This window comes from Mandrillus leucophaeus, unplaced genomic scaffold, assembly GCF_000951045.1.
Source record: "Mandrillus leucophaeus isolate KB7577 unplaced genomic scaffold, Mleu.le_1.0 Scaffold170, whole genome shotgun sequence".
NCBI lineage: Eukaryota > Metazoa > Chordata > Mammalia > Primates > Cercopithecidae > Mandrillus > Mandrillus leucophaeus.
In genome coordinates, this window is record NW_012101699.1 from 2021220 (window position 1) to 2039114 (window position 17895).

At 57.2% G+C, this 17895-nt stretch overlaps 1 protein-coding gene across 1 annotated transcript in view; it reads left to right on the top strand.

Annotated features, from left to right (window-relative positions):
• Window positions 1-17895, top strand: part of ADAMTS2 (ADAM metallopeptidase with thrombospondin type 1 motif, 2) — a 231514-nt gene that overhangs the window by 208486 nt on the left and 5133 nt on the right. The window contains exons 13-20 of the mRNA XM_011976872.1: window positions 609-732; window positions 1193-1273; window positions 3356-3522; window positions 5599-5758; window positions 7579-7711; window positions 8524-8731; window positions 10698-10827; window positions 11708-11797. Coding sequence (XP_011832262.1) covers window positions 609-732; window positions 1193-1273; window positions 3356-3522; window positions 5599-5758; window positions 7579-7711; window positions 8524-8731; window positions 10698-10827; window positions 11708-11797 — 1093 coding nt within the window. The remainder of the gene's footprint in view (window positions 1-608; window positions 733-1192; window positions 1274-3355; window positions 3523-5598; window positions 5759-7578; window positions 7712-8523; window positions 8732-10697; window positions 10828-11707; window positions 11798-17895) is intronic.

Below are 17895 nucleotides of genomic sequence, written 5' to 3' on the forward strand. Positions count from 1 at the left end.
ATCACCTGAGGTCAGGAGTTCAACACCAGTCTGGCCAACACAGTGAAACCCCATTGTACTAAAAATACAAAAAAATTAGCCCAGCGTGGTGGTGGGTACCTGTGATCCCTGCTACTCGGGAGGCTGAGGCAGAAGAATTGCTTGAACCCAGGAGGCAGAGGTTGTAGTGAGCTGAGATTGTACCACTGCATTCCAGCTTGGGTGACAGAGTGAGATTCTGTCTCAAAAAAAATTTTAAAAATAAACAGCGTCTCCCGCTTGCCAAACATAAATGTTCACCAAGCCAGGGACAGTGTCTGCCTGGGCCCCGGTGGGTCCCCTGCCCAAGATAAGCCACATATACAGGGACCCAGACAGAAACTGCCAGGTCGTGACATGCTGTAGGTGGCAGGTAAGGTCGGTTTAACTGATGACCAGACACATTCTGATTTTGGAGGTAATAAAAGATGAGGCCAGGCGAGGTGGTTCATGCTTGTAATCCCAATGCTTTGGGAGGCCAAGGCAGGAGGATTTCTTGAGGCCAGGTGTTCGAGACTGGGGACAACATAGCATGACCCTGACTCTAGTAGCCGGACATCTCAAGGGCTCACTGCCTCCTCCCCCAACAGAAGGTAGGCTGTGACGGTGTGATCGGCTCCAGCAAGCAGGAAGACAAGTGTGGCGTGTGTGGAGGGGACAACAGCCACTGCAAAGTGGTCAAGGGCACGTTCACACGGTCACCCAAGAAGCACGGTGAGTGAGTCCCTGCCCTCTGCCCTGGAGCCTGGATGCCTGCAGTAGCTCATGTCCGGACAGCTGCGGGCCTGACTCATCCTGGGACTGTCCAGGGTCGTGACTATTCTGGGGAGGGAGAGAGGTCTGTGACAGTGATGGGGAGGGAGAATCCTAAGTCGGGGACAGCCCCAGCTGGGTGCCGGGGGGGTGGAGAAGAGAGTGGGGGCCTGAGTCACAGGAGTCAGAGTGGAGAATGCCAGTTTATGAGGATGCCCGGGTTGGGCCTTAGAGACTAGCCCAGAGGCAGCAGCTTTCCTGGTGGCCCCTCTCAGGTGGGTGCTCAAAGCCAGAGAAATACCAGGGTCCTGGGAGAGCCCCCAAGGGAACTGCTTTGAAGAGCGAGGCCCCTCCTTGCACTGTGCGAATTCGAGCAGCCCTTTCCCTTCTCAGTTTGCTGTGTCTTTCCACATCAAAAAAGGTTACATCAAGATGTTTGAGATCCCCGCGGGAGCCAGGCACCTGCTCATTCAGGAGGTAGACGCCACCAACCACCATCTGGGTGAGTCTCAGAGCCGGACAACTCGGTGTCCTCAAGACCTGGCTCCTCTGGGATCAATGGGCAGTGCTAGGGGTCAGGGGCCTGGGTTGTACAGCTGTGACCTGAGCCAGGGCAGCCCCTCCCGCACCTGTCCCTCTGCTCAGCCCACCTGGGCCCTTTCCCAGGGTCCTCCCTTTGTGGAGAGGCCAGGGTTTGGGATCAGAGGGCTCCGCTTGGCAGCAGCTGTGAAAGGACGTATATCTAAAACATGTGTCCCTCAGTCTACGGGATGACTCCCTGTCACCTGTTCTCACGGTTGGGGTGGGAAGGCCCCCTGCCCTTAGGAAGGCAGGCAGGGTCTGCAGGCAGCAGGGTCCTGGGCAGCCCTCCCATCCCCACAGCAAGGCAGCTGGCAGGTGGGCGCACACAGTGCACTTATATTTTCAATTCATTTCATTTTAAATTCAAGAGATTCCAGCTAAAATAGGGATTCTGGTATCTCCCGGAAATATGGATGTTCTCACACCTCTGGGTGCCCCTTTCCACGAAGCAGCACTGCCTGGGAGACTGCGCCCTCCCAGGCCACGCGGGAGGCTCTCACGGCCTGTCCGCCCTTCCCCTGCGGGTGCCTGGGCCCTGCCTTCTGGGGACTCGTGGGCCAAGGTCAGAAGTGATACCAGGAACTGCTGGGGCCCCTGGATAAGTCCCTTCCCCAGTCTGAGCCCCACATTCATCCCTGTCCCCAGGAGGCTGGACAGGGTCGGGGCTCCCACGCTGCTTGGCAAACACACCACGCCCTTTTGTTTTATTTTATTTTGTTTTTATTTAGAGACAGGGTCTCACTCTCTTTTGATACTCATTTTTCTTTCTTACCTTTTTTTTTTACTTCTTTTTTTTTTTTTTTTTTTTTGAGTCTCGCTCTGTCGCCCAGGCTGGAGTGCAGTGGCCCGATCTTGGCTCACAGCAACCTCTGCCTCCCGGGTTCACGCCATTCTCCTGCCTCAGCCACCCGAGCAGTTGGGAGTACAGGCGCCCGCTACCACGCCTGGCTAATTTTTTGTATTTTTACTAGAGACAGGGTTTCACCCTGTTAGCCAGGATGGTCTCCATCTCCTGACCTCATGATCCCCCTGCCTCGGCCTCCCAAAGTGCTGGGATTACAGGCGTGAGCCACTGCGCCCAGCCTCTTACTCATCTTAAGAGGAAACTGTAGATTGCTACCCTAAATTCAAAAACCTGTACCACTTGCCTGAAGCAGAAAGTGAACAGAAAAGTCAGTTTCTGAACAAAAGACATTTCTGTGCCAACACTGCTTCCTGCCACCGCCTGTGGGGCTGAGGCCGCTCTCCGTGGAAAGAGAAGTCAGGGGCCTGTGGCACCAAGCAGGGGCTTTGTGTGTGAGTTGACAGAATTACAGGGGACGTGGCAGGGAATGATTCTCTGACTAGTGCCCTGTTTGCAGCTCTACTCACGCCACCCGGCTGCCCCGCAGCAGCCGCCCCCCACACTGCAGAAAGCATGGGGCTTCCTGGCTAGCCAGGTCCTCTGCTCCTAGATGACCTGAGTGTCACCCAGTCGGGCCAGGCCTCTTCTGGAGCTGTGGGGAGCTGCTGGGCCTCGGCTGGGCCATGGTCACTGGTGGGGGTTCTGCCCCTGCAGCCAGACATCTGCTCACCCCATGGCAGGAAGCCCCTACCCCAGCAGGGTCCAGTGCTCGCCTGTCCAGCAGATGCCCTGCACTGGGTAGAGACCCTTCCCAGCCATCCTGCCCAGGGTGGCCTCTAAGTGCCCACTGAGTGCTCCCAATAGGCTGTCGGTAGGTGGTCTTGGCAGCTACTGAGTGGCTTCCAAGGGGAGCCGGCACCTCCAGGGCTGGTGGGGGCAGAGGTGTGAGTCGAGGGTAATCTGGTCCCAAGGGAGCAGTGATGGGCAAGCAGGGCTCCCAGAGCCCTTTGGGCTGTCGTGGCACAGAGGAAACTGGCGGGGGGCAGCCAGAGAGATGAGGGGTCTGGCCGCCCACCACTCCCTGACCAGCCCAAACCAATGGGCCTGGGTCCTGCCCTTGGGTGACCACAACAGGCGACTTGGTCTTGCCATTCTCAGCCGTCAAGAACCTGGAGACGGGCAAGTTCATCTTAAATGAAGAGAATGACGTGGATGCCAGTTCCAAAACCTTCATTGCCATGGGCGTGGAGTGGGAGTACAGGGACGAGGATGGCCGGGAGACGCTGCAGACCATGGGCCCCCTCCACGGTACCATCACTGTTCTGGTGAGTCTGGGCAGGGCTGGGCCCAGGCAGGGGTGCGGGTGGCCACTGGGGGAGGGATGGGGGTGCCTGGGACACTGAGCCTCCTGACCCTTCAGGTCACACTCTGCATGGCCCCTTTGGCCTGCCCTTGGCTCCAAGGGGCTCCGACTTCATCAGAGCCAGGAAGGGACATGCGTCCACGAGTCGGGGCTCTGGACCCCACATGGCCCCTAGGTGACCTTGGGCACACTCGACCTTTGAGGGTTTCGGTTTCACCATCTGAATGACATTCACAGCTGCCATCAGCATGCACATTCGAGTATGCTGTTACGTTGGAAGCCAGTAACACTCCAGGAGGTGACAGGGTCCGGGAAGCTGGATGCCCAGATCCAGGCTGTGCTGGAGTGCGTCTCTAAGCAGGATGGGACCCTAGATCTCCTGGCTATAGGAAAGTACGAAGGGGGCTGGATTTTCAAATCACTTTTTTTTTTTTTACATGGTTTCGACGAGGTCAGATCACTTTTTAAAATTTAATTTTAACTGCATAGGGATATCTTTTATTTGTCAAAAAAGGTACACATCGGCTGGGCACGGTGGCTCACGCCTGTAATCTCAGCACTTTTGGGAGGCCGAGGCGGGTGGATCACGAGGTCAGGAGATCGAGACCATCCTGGCTAACACAGTGAAACCCCGCCTCTACTAAAAATACAAAAAATTAGCCGGGCGTGGTGGTGCACGCTTGTAGTCCCAGCTATTCAGAGGCTGAGGCAGGAGATCGCGCCACTGCACTCCAGCCCGGGTGACAGAGCGAGACTCCGCCTCAAAAAAAAAAAAGATACCCATCACAAATAAGACTCTCGTGCTCTGGAGCCCCTCCCCTAAAGTGGGCATGCTGGCATTGGGATTAATCTGCCCGCCCCCAGTGCTCCACACGTGGGTGCACCTGTAAGCAGGTGCAGCAGTGAGCCAGGTATGCCCCATGTACCCCACGTCACCCTGCCCGCCTCACCTGCAGTGACTTCTTGCCCCCTGGAAGTGCCTTTGGTGACCTGCCTGCATCAGTGTGTGAGCAGTTGGTCCTCGGTACTCGCGGTTTCTGTATTTGCAAATTCACCTGCTCACTAACATTGATTTGTGAGCCCCAAATGGACATGCACAGAGCGGTGAAGTGTGAGTTCCCTGACACACGTGTTCCCAGTGGAGGTGGGAGCAACTCGGCACGCCGTCTGCTTGTTTCCGCTCTCATCCCACAAATGGGTTCTTTCTGCAGTCTGTTGAGTGTCACATATGTCACATTTTGTGCTACTTTGGGGGTGATTTCACTGTTTAAAATCACCCCGAGCCTATTGCTGAAGCGCTGTCCAGTGTTCCTAAACCCAGGAAGTGTTGCCTTAAGAAGAAAATAGATGTGTTGAATAAGCTTCGTTCAGGCATGGGCTGCAGTGCTATTGACTGTGAGTTCAGTGTTAATGAATCACAGTCAATATCAAATAAAGTGTCTTTAAACAGACTCACAAATAGGCCAGGCGCAGTGGCTCATGCCTATAATCCCGGCACTTTGGGAGGCCAAGCCAGGTGTATGACCCGAGGTCAGGAGTTTGAGACCAGCCTGGCCAACATGGTGAAACCCCGTCTCTACTAAAAATACAAAAACTAGCCAGATGTGGTGTCAGACACCTGTAGTCCCAGCTACTTGGGAGGCTGAGGCAGGAGAATGGCTTGAACCTGGGAGGCGGAGGTTGCAGTGAGCCGAGATCGTACCACGGCACTCCAGCCTGGGTGACAGAGCGAGACTCCATCTCAAAAACAAAAACAAACAGAAAAATAAACAGACTCACACATAAAACCGGGTTATATATTGATCAGTTAACAAAAACATGTTGAGACAGAGGCTCACAGGAACCTCTCCGTGTGCCCCCTGGGGTAAAGGCTCTGTGTTCATGAATACGGTGTTCGGGGCGACTTCATGGACGGTAGGGTAGCTGCCATGATTGATGAGACTCCTCTGGAGGCGGCCTTGGCTGCCGTTCCTGAGCTGGCTGGGGAGGAAGCGTGGAAGGCAGGCCAGGCACATCAAGGCCTCTTGGGCTGGCACAGGTCATCCCGGCGGGAGACACCCGGGTCTCACTGACGTACAAATACATGATCCATGAGGACTCACTCCATGTCGACGACAACAATGTCCTGGAAGGTGACTCTGTGGTCTACGAGTGGGCCCTGAAGAAGTGGTCTCCGTGCTCCAAGCCCTGTGGCGGAGGTGAGGGGGTCTCGGAGTTGGGGACCTGGGTGACACGAGGGTGGCCACGAGAAGGTAGGGCGCCTCCCTGGGGTGGGGCCCAGCGTGAGCAGGGACCGAGGAACTGCAGCAGGGACCTTTGCCTGGGTGGGTGAGGGCTTAGCGGCACTGGAGGGGCCAGCGGGTGGGCAGGAAGGGTGGGTGCTGGGGCATTGGGTCCAAGGTGGCCAAAGGGCGTGTGGGGCATGGACCATGTATGTATTTGTGGGCCCGCTTCAGTGAGGGGGTGACAGGCTGGCCTGGCGGGACGTTGATGTGTGGGCAGCTCAGAAGGATCACGCCATGGCATTGGCAGGATTGCACAGGCAAGACTCCGGCAGTGCAGATGCCACCCCCAGAGGCTTCTCCCTCTGTTCACTGGGAAAAGCCTCCCAGATGTTTCTGGGGCAGGGCTGAGCACAGAGGGGTCCTACCCCCCTTGGACCCCAGACGTAGGACACAGAGGTGGACAGGAAGCACTGATCTGTCCTGCGTGCTCACTGCTCCAGGGGGCTGGGCAATACCAGGCAAGTGGCCATGACAGACCTCCCTTGATGCCATGCTGAGCCCACACCTAGAGGACAAGGAGCTCACCAAGAGGTGGGGTCATTCCCTGGCCCAGGCAGATGGAAGGGTCCTCTTACGGGGCCCCTGTGCGCCCCTGGCCCTACACCAGGCCTGGATTTCATCAGCACATCCACTCCTGGTGATTCCCGTGAATCTCCTGGGCCTGTCTGCTCTTCCCGTCTTCCTGGCCATTCCCCTAGTCCTGGCACCTTCCTCTGGACTGGCCCTTGTGTGTCCACTCTCACTCTAAAGTGACCTTTTGAGGGGACACATCAGACAGTGTCTCTTCCTGGTGTCACAGTCTTCAGCAGCTTTCTCTATTCTCAGGATAAAGAACAAAATGCTCCTCATGGCCTCCAGGGTTGGGGCAACTTTTTGGCCTCTCCGGGTATATTTCTACCCTGTGCCTCACCCCCGGTTCCTGGCCACGCTGGCCTTGAGGCCTTTTCCTGGACACACTGTGTCCCCCCTTGGGTCCTCTGCGCAGGCTTCTCCTCGCCTGAGCCCCTCCACCGCCTTTCCACCACGTCAGCCTCCCAGCCTCTGCTTCCTGATGCCTCCAGGCACCCAGAGGAGGTCGGGCTTTATCCCCGTGCTTTCTTTGGTCTCACCCAGCAGGCCAGGGTTTCGCAGCCTGGGCATCACTGACATTCTGGGCTCTGTCACTCTCCGCCATGGGGGCTGTCCTGTGTACTGTGGGGTGCCGAGCAGCATCCCTGGCCTTTGCCCACCAGATGCCAGTAGCACCCCTTCCCCCAGTTGTGACAACCAAAAATGTCCCAGACATGGCCAAATGTCCCCTGCTGGAGAAAATCACCCAGGTTGAGCACAGCTGCTCCGGGCCTGTGGAAGGAAGCATGCGGGCTGCGGGCCCAGTGCTTCCCCGGTCCTGGCTTGCACCAGGCCTGCTGGGCATGTGAGGTCAAGGTAGGAGCGGTGCCCTAGCAGTAGAGAGGAAATAGGGCCTCCACTGTGACCCAGGAGCCCAGTGAGGGAGAAGCAGCCTAGGGGAGAAAGTGGCTTCTCTGCTGCCCTCCCGCCCCTCCGCCCCTCCGCCTGGGGCACACCAAGCCTCCCCGCAGCCAGCCGCAGGCTCAATGCCCTGCCCACCCTTATCGTCATCACAAGGGTGAGCAGGAGAATGAGGCCAGCACTGCTGGTGAAGCCCACCCCTCCTTGCCCCCGTGGGTGGGGCGTGCTGCCCCACCGAGCCCCTTCGAGCTCTCTGTCTTCAGGGTCCCAGTTCACCAAGTATGGCTGCCGCCGGAGGCTGGACCACAAGATGGTGCACCGCGGCTTCTGTGCCGCCCTCTCGAAGCCCAAAGCCATCCGCCGAGCGTGCAACCCGCAGGAGTGCTCCCAGCCAGTGTGAGTGTCCCCAGCTCAGGCTCCCACTAGAGGCGAGAGGCCAGGGGCCACCAGGGGTCCCGTGCTTGGAGGTGTGGGGCCTGGGCCTGGCATCCTCCAAGGCATTTGACAAAGTCTCTCTCGCCACATTTCATGGAATCTAAGATGCTGCAGGGCAGAAGGTGCACCCCAGCTTCAGACCCGCCAGAAGGAACAGTTATGTGCATCTTAGAGGTGACAAGAAACAGTGATGCCCAGACGGGGAAAGGGAGGTTCAGAGGCCCGGGGCTTGCCTCCTGGCCCTGTCATAGATGTTTCTTAAATAGTGGCTTTGATGCTCAGGCCCCGGGGCTGGGCCCAGCTGCATTTCTGGGCCCAGGGACCTCAGTGGGGAAGACGGTTGGTAAATGGGCAGGTGGGGGCCACATAGGACAGGGTGCTGAGGGAATCCACAGTGCTCTTGAACTCTGTCCAGAAGGATTTGTGACGTCAGCAGAAGGTGAGGCCAGGTAGCAGGGCCCAGACCCTAAGGAGGCTGGGAAACCTCTTGAGGCCAGGGCCCTCCACAGCCACCAGTTCCACCAGGGTCTCCCAGTGCTGAAATGCATGGGACTCATCATCAATAGGACCTACGGCAGCTGAGCCTCAGTTTCCCCTCTGTGCAAGCCTGGATGGCCAGCATCTTAGAATAAGAGAAGGTGCACCGGGGAGGGGAGCAGGCTGCCCTCTGTTCTCGCTGTCTACCTGGGCTGCAGAGAGCAGTGCTGAAGCTTAGCCAGGCGGGTTCTGCAGGTGCTGCAGAGGCCTGACCGTGCACCGCTCTGCCCTGGCAGGTGGATCACAGGCGAGTGGGAGCCATGCAGCCACAGCTGTGGGCGGACAGGCCTGCAGGTACGCTCCGTGCGCTGCATTCAGCCCCTACACAACAACACCACCCGCTCCGTGCACACCAAGCACTGCAACGACGCCCGGCCCGAGAGCCGCCGGGCCTGCAACCGCGAGCTCTGCCCTGGTCGTTGGCGAGCCGGGCCCTGGTCCCAGGTGAGCAATCCCCCAATCCCGAGTCCTCAGCTCCCAAACTGAGCTTGGGTGGGACTGGGGTGACCAGAGCATTCCTCTTTGGCATGTGGGTCTGGATGTAGCTGCTGTCCTGAGCCATATCCTGTGGGTTTCACGGCACCAGTGGGTGCCACGTGGTCAGTGCTGTGCTAAGAAACCAGTGGAATGTGTGTCTTTACTGCACAGGCGGAGGCTTCTGTCTGATACGGCATCTGGAATCCCAGGAAACTGAGGGTAGCCTGGGCTCCAAGGCCCAGTGGGATGTTCAGGGCTCCAGGATCCTAGGGGAGGCCTGGGCCTCATGCAGAGGTGGGAGGGGTATCTAGGAGGCCAGCCAAACTTGCAGGAGGGGAGATCAGCAGGGCGTGCTTAGGCTTGTGCTGGGAGGAAGAATGAGGATGGACTGAAGGGCTACAGGGGTGGTCCTAGAGGCAGGGCCTGAGAGCCAGCCGAGGCCAGACCAGAGCTGACGTGAGCTCTGACAGCCCAGTCACATGTAGGGCCCACGCTGGCAGTGCTGGAGGAGCATGTGTCAGGGGCTCCCTAAGACCACCCTCAGGCTCAGTAATCCACTAGGAGGACTCAGACTCAGAAGCGGGACTCAGGGACTCAGAAGCGGGATTCGCGAACTCGCAGTTGCAGGGACTTACAGTGAAAGGATACAGAGTAGAATCGGGAAAAAGAAGTCACAGGCGAGGAGGTTGGGAGGAATCCAGGCGCAAGCTCCCGGTGTCCCCTCCCAGTGGGGTCACAGAAATGCCCTGAATTCTCCCTGCACCCATGTGTGGCAATGCACGTGAAACGCTGCCAACCAGGGAAGCCCACCAGAGCCTGGGCGTCCAGGCTTTTCACTGGGGTCAGCTACGTAGGTGTGACCTGAGACTTCAGAGGAAAAGCAGGTGTTCCCCATCCATCATCGCTGGTGTGAACTACCTAGACCAGCTGGTACTGCGTGGCCGAAGGCCTCAGGCAGGCAAAGGCACTCTCAGTGGCTGGAACCTTCCATGAGCTTGGTTCCCGGGAGCTGCACAAGGGCTGGGCACAGTGGCTTATCCCTGCAATCCCAGCACTTTGGGCGGCGAGGCGGGTGGATCGCTTGGGTTCAGGTGTTAGAGACCAGCCCGGGCAGCATGGCAAAACACCGTCTTTACAAAAAATTTAAAAAATTAGCCAGGCGTGGTGGTAGGTGCCTGTACTCCCTGCTCCTCGGGAGGCTAAGGTGGGAGGATTGCTTGAGCCTGGGAGGTGGAGGTTGCAGTGAGCTGATACCGTGCCACTGTACTCCAGCCTGGGCTACATAGTGAGACCCTGTCTCAAAACCAGTAACAAAAGAAAAAAAAACAGCCTTTGTTGGGAATGTGCGGGCTTTGAGCAATGCAGGTCTGCTGAGTCGGCCTTGTCCTGCGCACGTGGTGAGGACTGGAGAGTTTTCCTCGGGCAGGGCTGGGCATGGCTGCTCCTTCTGGCACCTCCCTGGTCAGTGTGGCGGAGCAGCGGGGGTGCTGGGGGCCGCAGGAGCCAGTGAGGGCACCAGTGGTAGAGCCTTGTGTCCAGGACTGTGGGGTGCTTACTGGCACCTCCTAGGCTGAGTCAGAGCTTTCGCAGTGCCCCACCCCAACCCCTGCCCAGGGCACAGCAGGTTTTCCTGGGCCTTGGACCTCCTCCAGCCAGAGAAGGGAGGCTGTCATTGAGAGCCCAGTAGTGCCGGGCCTATGCCAGTCTGTGTGTGGGCAGAGAGACAGGCATGTGGGTCCCTTCTTTAGACCCCAGGAGACTGGAGCAGCCCCCGAGGGTGGGGCAAGACAGCCTCTAACCCGACTCTCTCCACTGTCCCACATGTCCTCCTGAGTGCCTGGGTCATGTGCCTGGGGACCGTGGGCCCCTCCAGCTCTGCCAGTGTGGGCCCTGCTTGGGAGGTGAACCCTGCCTGGCGACTCTCCCCCTGCAGTGCTCGGTGACCTGTGGCAACGGCACTCAGGAGCGGCCAGTGCTCTGCCGCACTGCGGACGACAGCTTCGGCATCTGCCAAGAGGAGCGGCCTGAGACGGCGAGGATCTGCCGGCTTGGCCCCTGTCCCCGTAAGCCCTCTGCAGCCCCTGCCCCTGCTCCCAGCATGCAGCCGTCCAGGGCGGGGTTGTCGGACTTGGTTCAGGCAAATCTGGCTCTTGCCAGAGAGTAGCTGGACACAGCATCTGTAAGCGTGGAGAAGCGGAGCGCTGAGGCCAGGTCTGAACCTTTGCCTGTCAGGAAATGGAGGGAGCTGTGTGGAGCTGACTCGCCCCTGCCTGCTTTCAGGGCACTGCAGACTCGCGGTGACAGCAGGACTTGGTCAGCTAGGGAGTGCCTGGTGCCCATGGTGTAGGGGGTGCCTGTGTGAGTAGAGGGTGTGCTCTGTGCCCTTCGAGGAGAACCAGAATACCCACTGCTCACAGATGCCTGGCCAAATGCTGTACATGTGCCACGTCTAAGGTCTCCACACAGCTCAAGACTAGACCCTGCCTGCCACAGTTCCCTTCTACAGTGGAGGGAGCTCTGGGGGGTCTAGGCACCTGCACCAGTTGGGGAGTGTGGATCCGGGATCTCTCATTCCCATGGCACTGCTCTGTCCAAGTTTTCTGGGAGCTCAGAGCTGGAGTCAGCAGGTGGAACCTGGGGAGGGGGCAGGGTGCAGAGGCAGAGAAGCTGGCCCAGAAAAGGAGGCGGCAGGGCCTGCATACCAGGGCGGCGGGAGAGACGGGATAGCTGAGACCCAGGATGCCGTCAGGAGGGGCAGGAGGTGGGCGTGGACTTGGCAGTGAGGACCATTTCTGGTGGGGGAGGGGGTTGATGGGGAGGCCGGGACGGGAAGGCCTTGAATGACACTTCCCCAGGACCCCGGGGAGACCTGGAGCCTCTCTGCCTGGGGTGGGGGCCCCAGCCTGGTGCCCCGCAGCCGCAGCCCCTCTCTCCTCCCTCTAGGAAACATCTCAGACCCCTCCAAGAAGAGCTACGTAGTTCAGTGGCTGTCCCGCCCGGACCCCGACTCGCCCATCCGGAAGAGCTCGTCAAGTAACCGACCCGTTTATAACTCTGCCTCTGCCCTCCAGTGCATGCCCTGCGCCCTGTGGAGCTTGCCTTGGGCCCCCCTCCTCTCTGTCTATGGAAAGCTCCCCTGACTCTCCGGGCGCGCTCTGGGGTGACCGTTTTCTCCCGGGCCTCTGAGCTCGGCGTCTGCTCCGGGCCGCGCTGCCTGCTGGCGGGGCCAGCCTCGCCGAGGCGTGGCAGGGGCTCGGGCCTCTGCCGGGGCCGGAACCTGGTTGGTGATGGCTTGTGAAGGGGCAAAGATCTGTCGTGGTTGCAGGAGGGGCCGGTGGCCAAAGGGCGACCGTCTGTCCGGGCCGAGCCCGCCCCCAGCCCCGCCCACCCTTGAGGCGCGGCCTGGGGGGTTTCGGGGGCGCGGTCTTGCGTCGTCGTCGTGCGGGGACCCCACCCCGAGTTTCCGGCACTGCCAGGGGCTTCCCGGCTGCCACCGCTGTCGCTGCTGCTGCTGACCCTTTGCTGAGCGTGTCCTTCTGACTCGTGACACTCCGGCCTCTGCTTCCACCCGGCCTTTGCGCAACTCACAGCCCCGCCCGGCCCGGCCCTGCCCCGCGGGGGTCCGGTCACGGAGGCGGCAGAGGGGCGCGTCCCTCCGGGTCGGGGCGTGGGGACCCTCCCCACCTCCACTGTCCGCCCATTAGCCCCAATGGCCTTTTCTCATCTCGCGCACAGGACCCCTCCGTAGGGCTGAGAGAGAATGTCTGGTGCGGGCCTGCCTCGCCTCCCAGTGTGAACAACTACAGAATTACCTCAATTTTTATTGCTTTTTTGCTTAGAAAAACTATGTAGAAAATGCCTTAAAGTTGAAAGGTAACAGGATTGGCTGCTAGCTCCAGCTCCAGAGGGGGAACGTGGGCCAGGCCGAAGGCAGGGAAGGTAGAGGGGAGCTGGTGTGTTCATCCACCTGTGCCAAGGTTAAGGTTTCCAAGCGCAGGCGGCTTCTCTCCCTGGGCTGAGCGGTGCGCACGGTCCGTCTCTGCGGGCTGGAGTCGGCCCTGATGCCCCCCCGCCAGTCGGCGCTGACTGTTGCATGGAGCCCCCGAGGGTGCTCCACAGCGCGGCCTTACACCCGGGGGGCGACCCCCTGGGCCCTGAGCCGCGATCCATGTAGCACTCCGCCCCGCCCCTCCACCCCAGCCACCGCCTCTGTTCACACCGCACCCCTGCCGGGCGGCCGGCCCCTACCCCTGCGGCTCTGACTACTGTTCTGTAAATAACTGGTGTGCACCTGCGTACTAATCTCACGACTGTTAACTTCCAACTTTGACGAGGCCATGCAAGCGACGCGTGCGACTGGGGAAGGTGCAATACTGTCCTGGGCATATGCACTTTGGTTTATCAGGGATATTTTATTAGTGTTTTGTATGTATTTGATGACGTATTCTATAGGTTCCATTGTCGTTGCTTTTCTGTTTTTTTTTTTTAATTTTTATTTTTATGAGACGTTAGCGTGTGCCAAAGTGACTGTGAAAATGACCTTTTATTCTTACTAATGATGGAAAGACCTCCTGTCATGCATCCCACAAATAAACTCAATAAAAGTTCCGTAAAACTGGGTGCGTGGGTTTGGCAAGCTGATGGCTCCTTCTCTTTTTCACGGCCCAGACACTGAGGAGTGGTGGGTCCTCACTCAGTAGCATTAATCACCCCGGTTTCGACTTTACTGCCCCACACTCCCCCCTGCCCAAGATAGATATTTAGGGCCCCTCCCCCTGAAAGGTGTATCTCCCCTCCCCAGGCATTTTCCAAAATCTGATAGCAAATCATGCAGACACTCCACCGTGATTCCGGGTTTTGAATCATGTCAAATGAGCACCTCGCAAGAATATCTAGGTTCTATATGGAGGTCTCCTCGTCAGGTAAAGGGACGGAGATGGGTTTCTCCTCATCTTGGGCGCAGAGCCTGTGGAGTGGGAATGTAGGGTCAGTAGTCCAGACATTGCTGGTCCAGGTCACCTCCTGTGAGCCACCAGCAGGTCACTACCCTGGCTCCAGGCACAGTTCTCAGCCTTGGGCTACTTGTTCAGGAAGGGAGAGGTGCCCAGCTGTCTCAGGTGGGGGCTGGGCCAGCCCCGGGAAAGCCTGGGTCGGGAGAGGGGACAGGGCAGTGGTGGCTCTCTGGGCAACCGGCCTGCCCGTGTCTTCTAAGGTCTTCCCAGGCAGCCACAGGGCCTGTGTTCTCTCACATTGCTGACAATGGCCAGAAAGAGGGTCTGGGTTCAACAGGGACCTCCTGACCTGGGGCCCAGGCTGTGCCCTGCCCGTGGGAGTCTCACTTCTCCGTTTTCTGTACCACTGAGGAGTCCCACCAGGGAGGGGGAAGAAAGCGTGGGAGACCATGAGAAAGAACAGTGGGGAGCAGCCCAGCATCATGGGGACAGGCCTTGGGTGTAGGGCCAGGCCCAGGGGCTAGCTTGGGGAGAGAGTATGGTAGCGATGGCTGAGTTCCGCCTGCCCAGAGCTCAGACCACTGATCATCAAAAGGAATCGAAGCTTAAGGGAGACAAGGAGCATCAGGGAAAATTGGGTCTGACAGTGCTTCCCTCCACTCAGTCTCTCTTCCCAGAGATGGGTCAGGAGCAACTCCCGCTAAGAGGCTCCTAGGCCCGGGCTGGAGACACCGCCTACAGCCAGCTGCTGAGGAGGGTGCATCTGGAGGAGGGTGCCTCTTGCTTTTTTAACCAGCTGCATGACCTTTTGAATGTTGGCATGGGTGCCTGAGCCCATCACTCCTTTATTGAGAAATGAGAATGAGATATTCTCCATCCAGCATTTTCCAAAGCATGGGAAATGGAAGGTAATTTGGTGGTGCATAAACATAGCCCGGGCTGCACTGCACTGAGCCGTCCCTTCCTAGTTCCCTTTCTACTTTACCGTGACCTCAGGAAGAAAGCCTCGCTTGCTACCAGCTTTAGCCTCTCACATTTGCTCATTTCCCTTCAGCTCAGAACTTGGCAGGCAGGAGTCTCTCTCTCGAATTTGATGAGTTAAAGTTTGACTTTGAAATTGACTTAAAAGGACTTAAAACTTTTTTTTTTTGTATTCCTATTTAGGGTTACCTTTGTTCACTGCAGTAGTTTTCCATGAGTGGTGGTAGTATAAGGTCTTCTCCTAAAACAAATTTTAAGTTTAAAAAGGAGTTGATTTAAAGGATATGACTAAGCAAATAATAATACAGGTGCTGTTCAGGTGTAGCCAAGATCGTGGCAGTAACCCACAGTGACTTCAGTTTATGAAAACTGTGTTTACTCTCAATGCTTGACTGTCACTCACTGGAAGACAATAGGTCTCGCTACTTAATTGCTGGTGGAAACGGCTGAAGATCAAGTATTATAAAACCACAGTGATCATCTTGGCAGAGAGGCATCGCCAGTCATTGTCTCAGGCGCGTCACTCTCCTCTGTGGTCTGTGATAATACTTAAAAATGCACAAACCCTGGGGTATCTTTCAGATCAGTTGGTCGTGATTGCTTTGAAATTTTTCTAGGCTATTTTGAATTTTTTGTGGGATATTTGCATAGTCAAGCTCTTGGCCAGGATTTTATTTCAATTTTGTATTTACTCATTGACGTATTTTTATTTTTAAAAACTAAGAGCAATGCCACCCACTGTTGGGAAAAAATCGGACATAGAAGGTCCAGTATGTAGGACAGGCACAGTGGCTCACGCCTGTAATCCCAGCACTTTGGGAGGCCGAGGCGGGCGGATCACAGGGTCAGGAGATCGAGACCATCCTGGCTAACACAGTGAAACCCCATCTCTGCCAAAAATACAAAAAAATTAGCCGGGCGAGGTGGCGGCGCCTGTAGTCCCAGCTCCTAGGGAGGCTGAGGCAGGAGAATGGCGTGAACCCAGGAGGTGGAGCTTGCAGTGAGCTGAGATCGCGCCACTGCACTCCAGCCTGGGGGACAGAGCGAGACTCTGTCTCAAAAAGATAAAAATAAAAATAATAAAAAATTAAAAAGTCTAGTATGTAGACTAGGTGGAAGGGGGACCCCACCTGGGGCTGCTGCCCCTCACATTACGGACATTTACAGAGCACTTTCTCGTGCCTGGCTCTGACCTAGGCATGCACTTGACCCAGGATCTGTCAGTGTTTTCTGTAAAGGGCCAAGTAGTAAATATTTTGGGCACTGGAGCCCACACGGTCTCTGTCACGGGACTCAGCTCTGCCTTTAGAGTGGGAAAGCAGCTACAAATAAGGAATGCATGGGCTGGGCACAGTGGCTTACACCTGTGATCCCGGCACTTTGGGAGGTCTTGGCGGATCACAAGGTCAGGAGTTCAAGACCAGCCTGGCCAACATAGTGAAACGCCGTCTCTACTAAAAATATGAAAATTAGCCGGGCGTGGTGGCACACACCTGTAGTCCCAGCTACTCAGGAGGCTCTTGAACCCAGGGGGCGGAGGTTGCAGTGAGCCAAGATCGTGCCACTGCGCTCCAGCCTCAGCGACAGAGCAAGACTTCATCTCAAAAAAAAGAGAAATGCATGGGCATGGCCCTGATCCAATAAAACTTTATTTACAAAACCAGGTGGAGGGAGGGACTTGGCACACTAGCCGTAGGTGGCCACCACTGTACCAGGTTGATGTGAGTCCTGCTTTTCAGGGATCCCAGCCTGGTGGGGGAGACAGTGAGGGAGTGGAGATGTGGATAAATGTGTAATACCAGCCTTACTTGTGTGAAGGAAAAAGCACGGGCAACAGGAGAGGGGACAGTGTGCGGCCGGGGTGTCCCTCCCAGCACCATCAGGCCCAGGCTCCCTCCTTTGTCAAAGCCTGTGGGGTAGGGGGTGGGGAGGCTGCCATCAGCTCTTATCCTGAACCCCCGGTGTTTCCCTGAGGGTGGGGCTCAGTGGTTTCACACCTTCAGCCTCCCAGGCTGCTGGAGAGGATGGGGTGGGGCAGGGACGGGAGCCCTGTGTCTCCTCCACCCACCGTCAAACAGCACCATCATCAGCAGTCTGAGTCTATCTGTGTCATATATTGGGCATCTGTGTAAGAGTTTTATCTGAGAAAAGCCTTCTGCCAGTTGCAAAATCCTGACAGCCACATCTCAGGATCTTCCGATTTGACTTCTGGCATCTCCCCTGGGCACCAGGCCCTCCCCCTTCCTCCCTGGCATTGTGAGCATGGTTCTTGGGCTCAGTGTCAGGGAGACCCACACTTCTCCTGATGGCTGATGGGTTTTAACTCCCTTTTCATGGTGGACCTGCAGCCAGTCATGTGTTCTCCTTATTTTGGCTGCTTAGAAGCTCAGGGCCAAAGTTGGGCGCCCTCTGATGCATGGGCCTCTCTGCGTTCTTCTTGCCTAGAGCTTTGCTATTTTTAGGTTCAAAATTTACCTGTTTTGAACTTCCTCAGTTATTCACATTGATCTGTTTCATATCTTATCTTTTTTATGCCTTTATGCATTATTTGGTTCACTGTTTTAGGCTATGGGGCTCTGCCCTTCGGAGCTTTCAGGATAATGAAAACGTCTGGCACTAGTCACGTATCTGAAAATTAGATGTGAGCAATCTTGCATCTGGGAAGGCACAGCCGCTGAGACCGTGTGCTGCAGAGACCTGCTCAAGGAGGTCAGGCGATGCCTGCCTGAGGAAGATGTGCTCCTGCTGCCCCTGAAGGAGGAAGGCTGGTAGCTGGAGGCAGGACAGAGGCATTGCATGTGCAAAGACCCTGTGGCCAGAAGGAGGTCCATGCAGAGCAAGGAGTCTAAGGCCAGAGGGAGGCTGGAGAGGTGAAGGGGACAGGTTAGGGGTTTCAAGTGAGGACAGGGGGTGGGGGGAGTGTGCCGTGGTCACATCTTCAGTGAGAAAACAGCATTCTGACTGAAGCAGGATAGCTAGATGACATGGGTAAAGAATGGACACAGACCCCTCCCATAGTGCAGCCAAGAGGTCGCTCAGCCAGGGTGGAGGTGGGAGAGGGGGAGGAACAAGGGCATATCTGAGAGTGTCTAGGACAGGGCACCCAGGTATTTGGCTTGTGTTCCTGAAACACCATGCACCGAGACCGGGGGTGCGGGGTGCAGCAGAAGCCCTAAGCTCACGCTCCAGGGGTTGGGT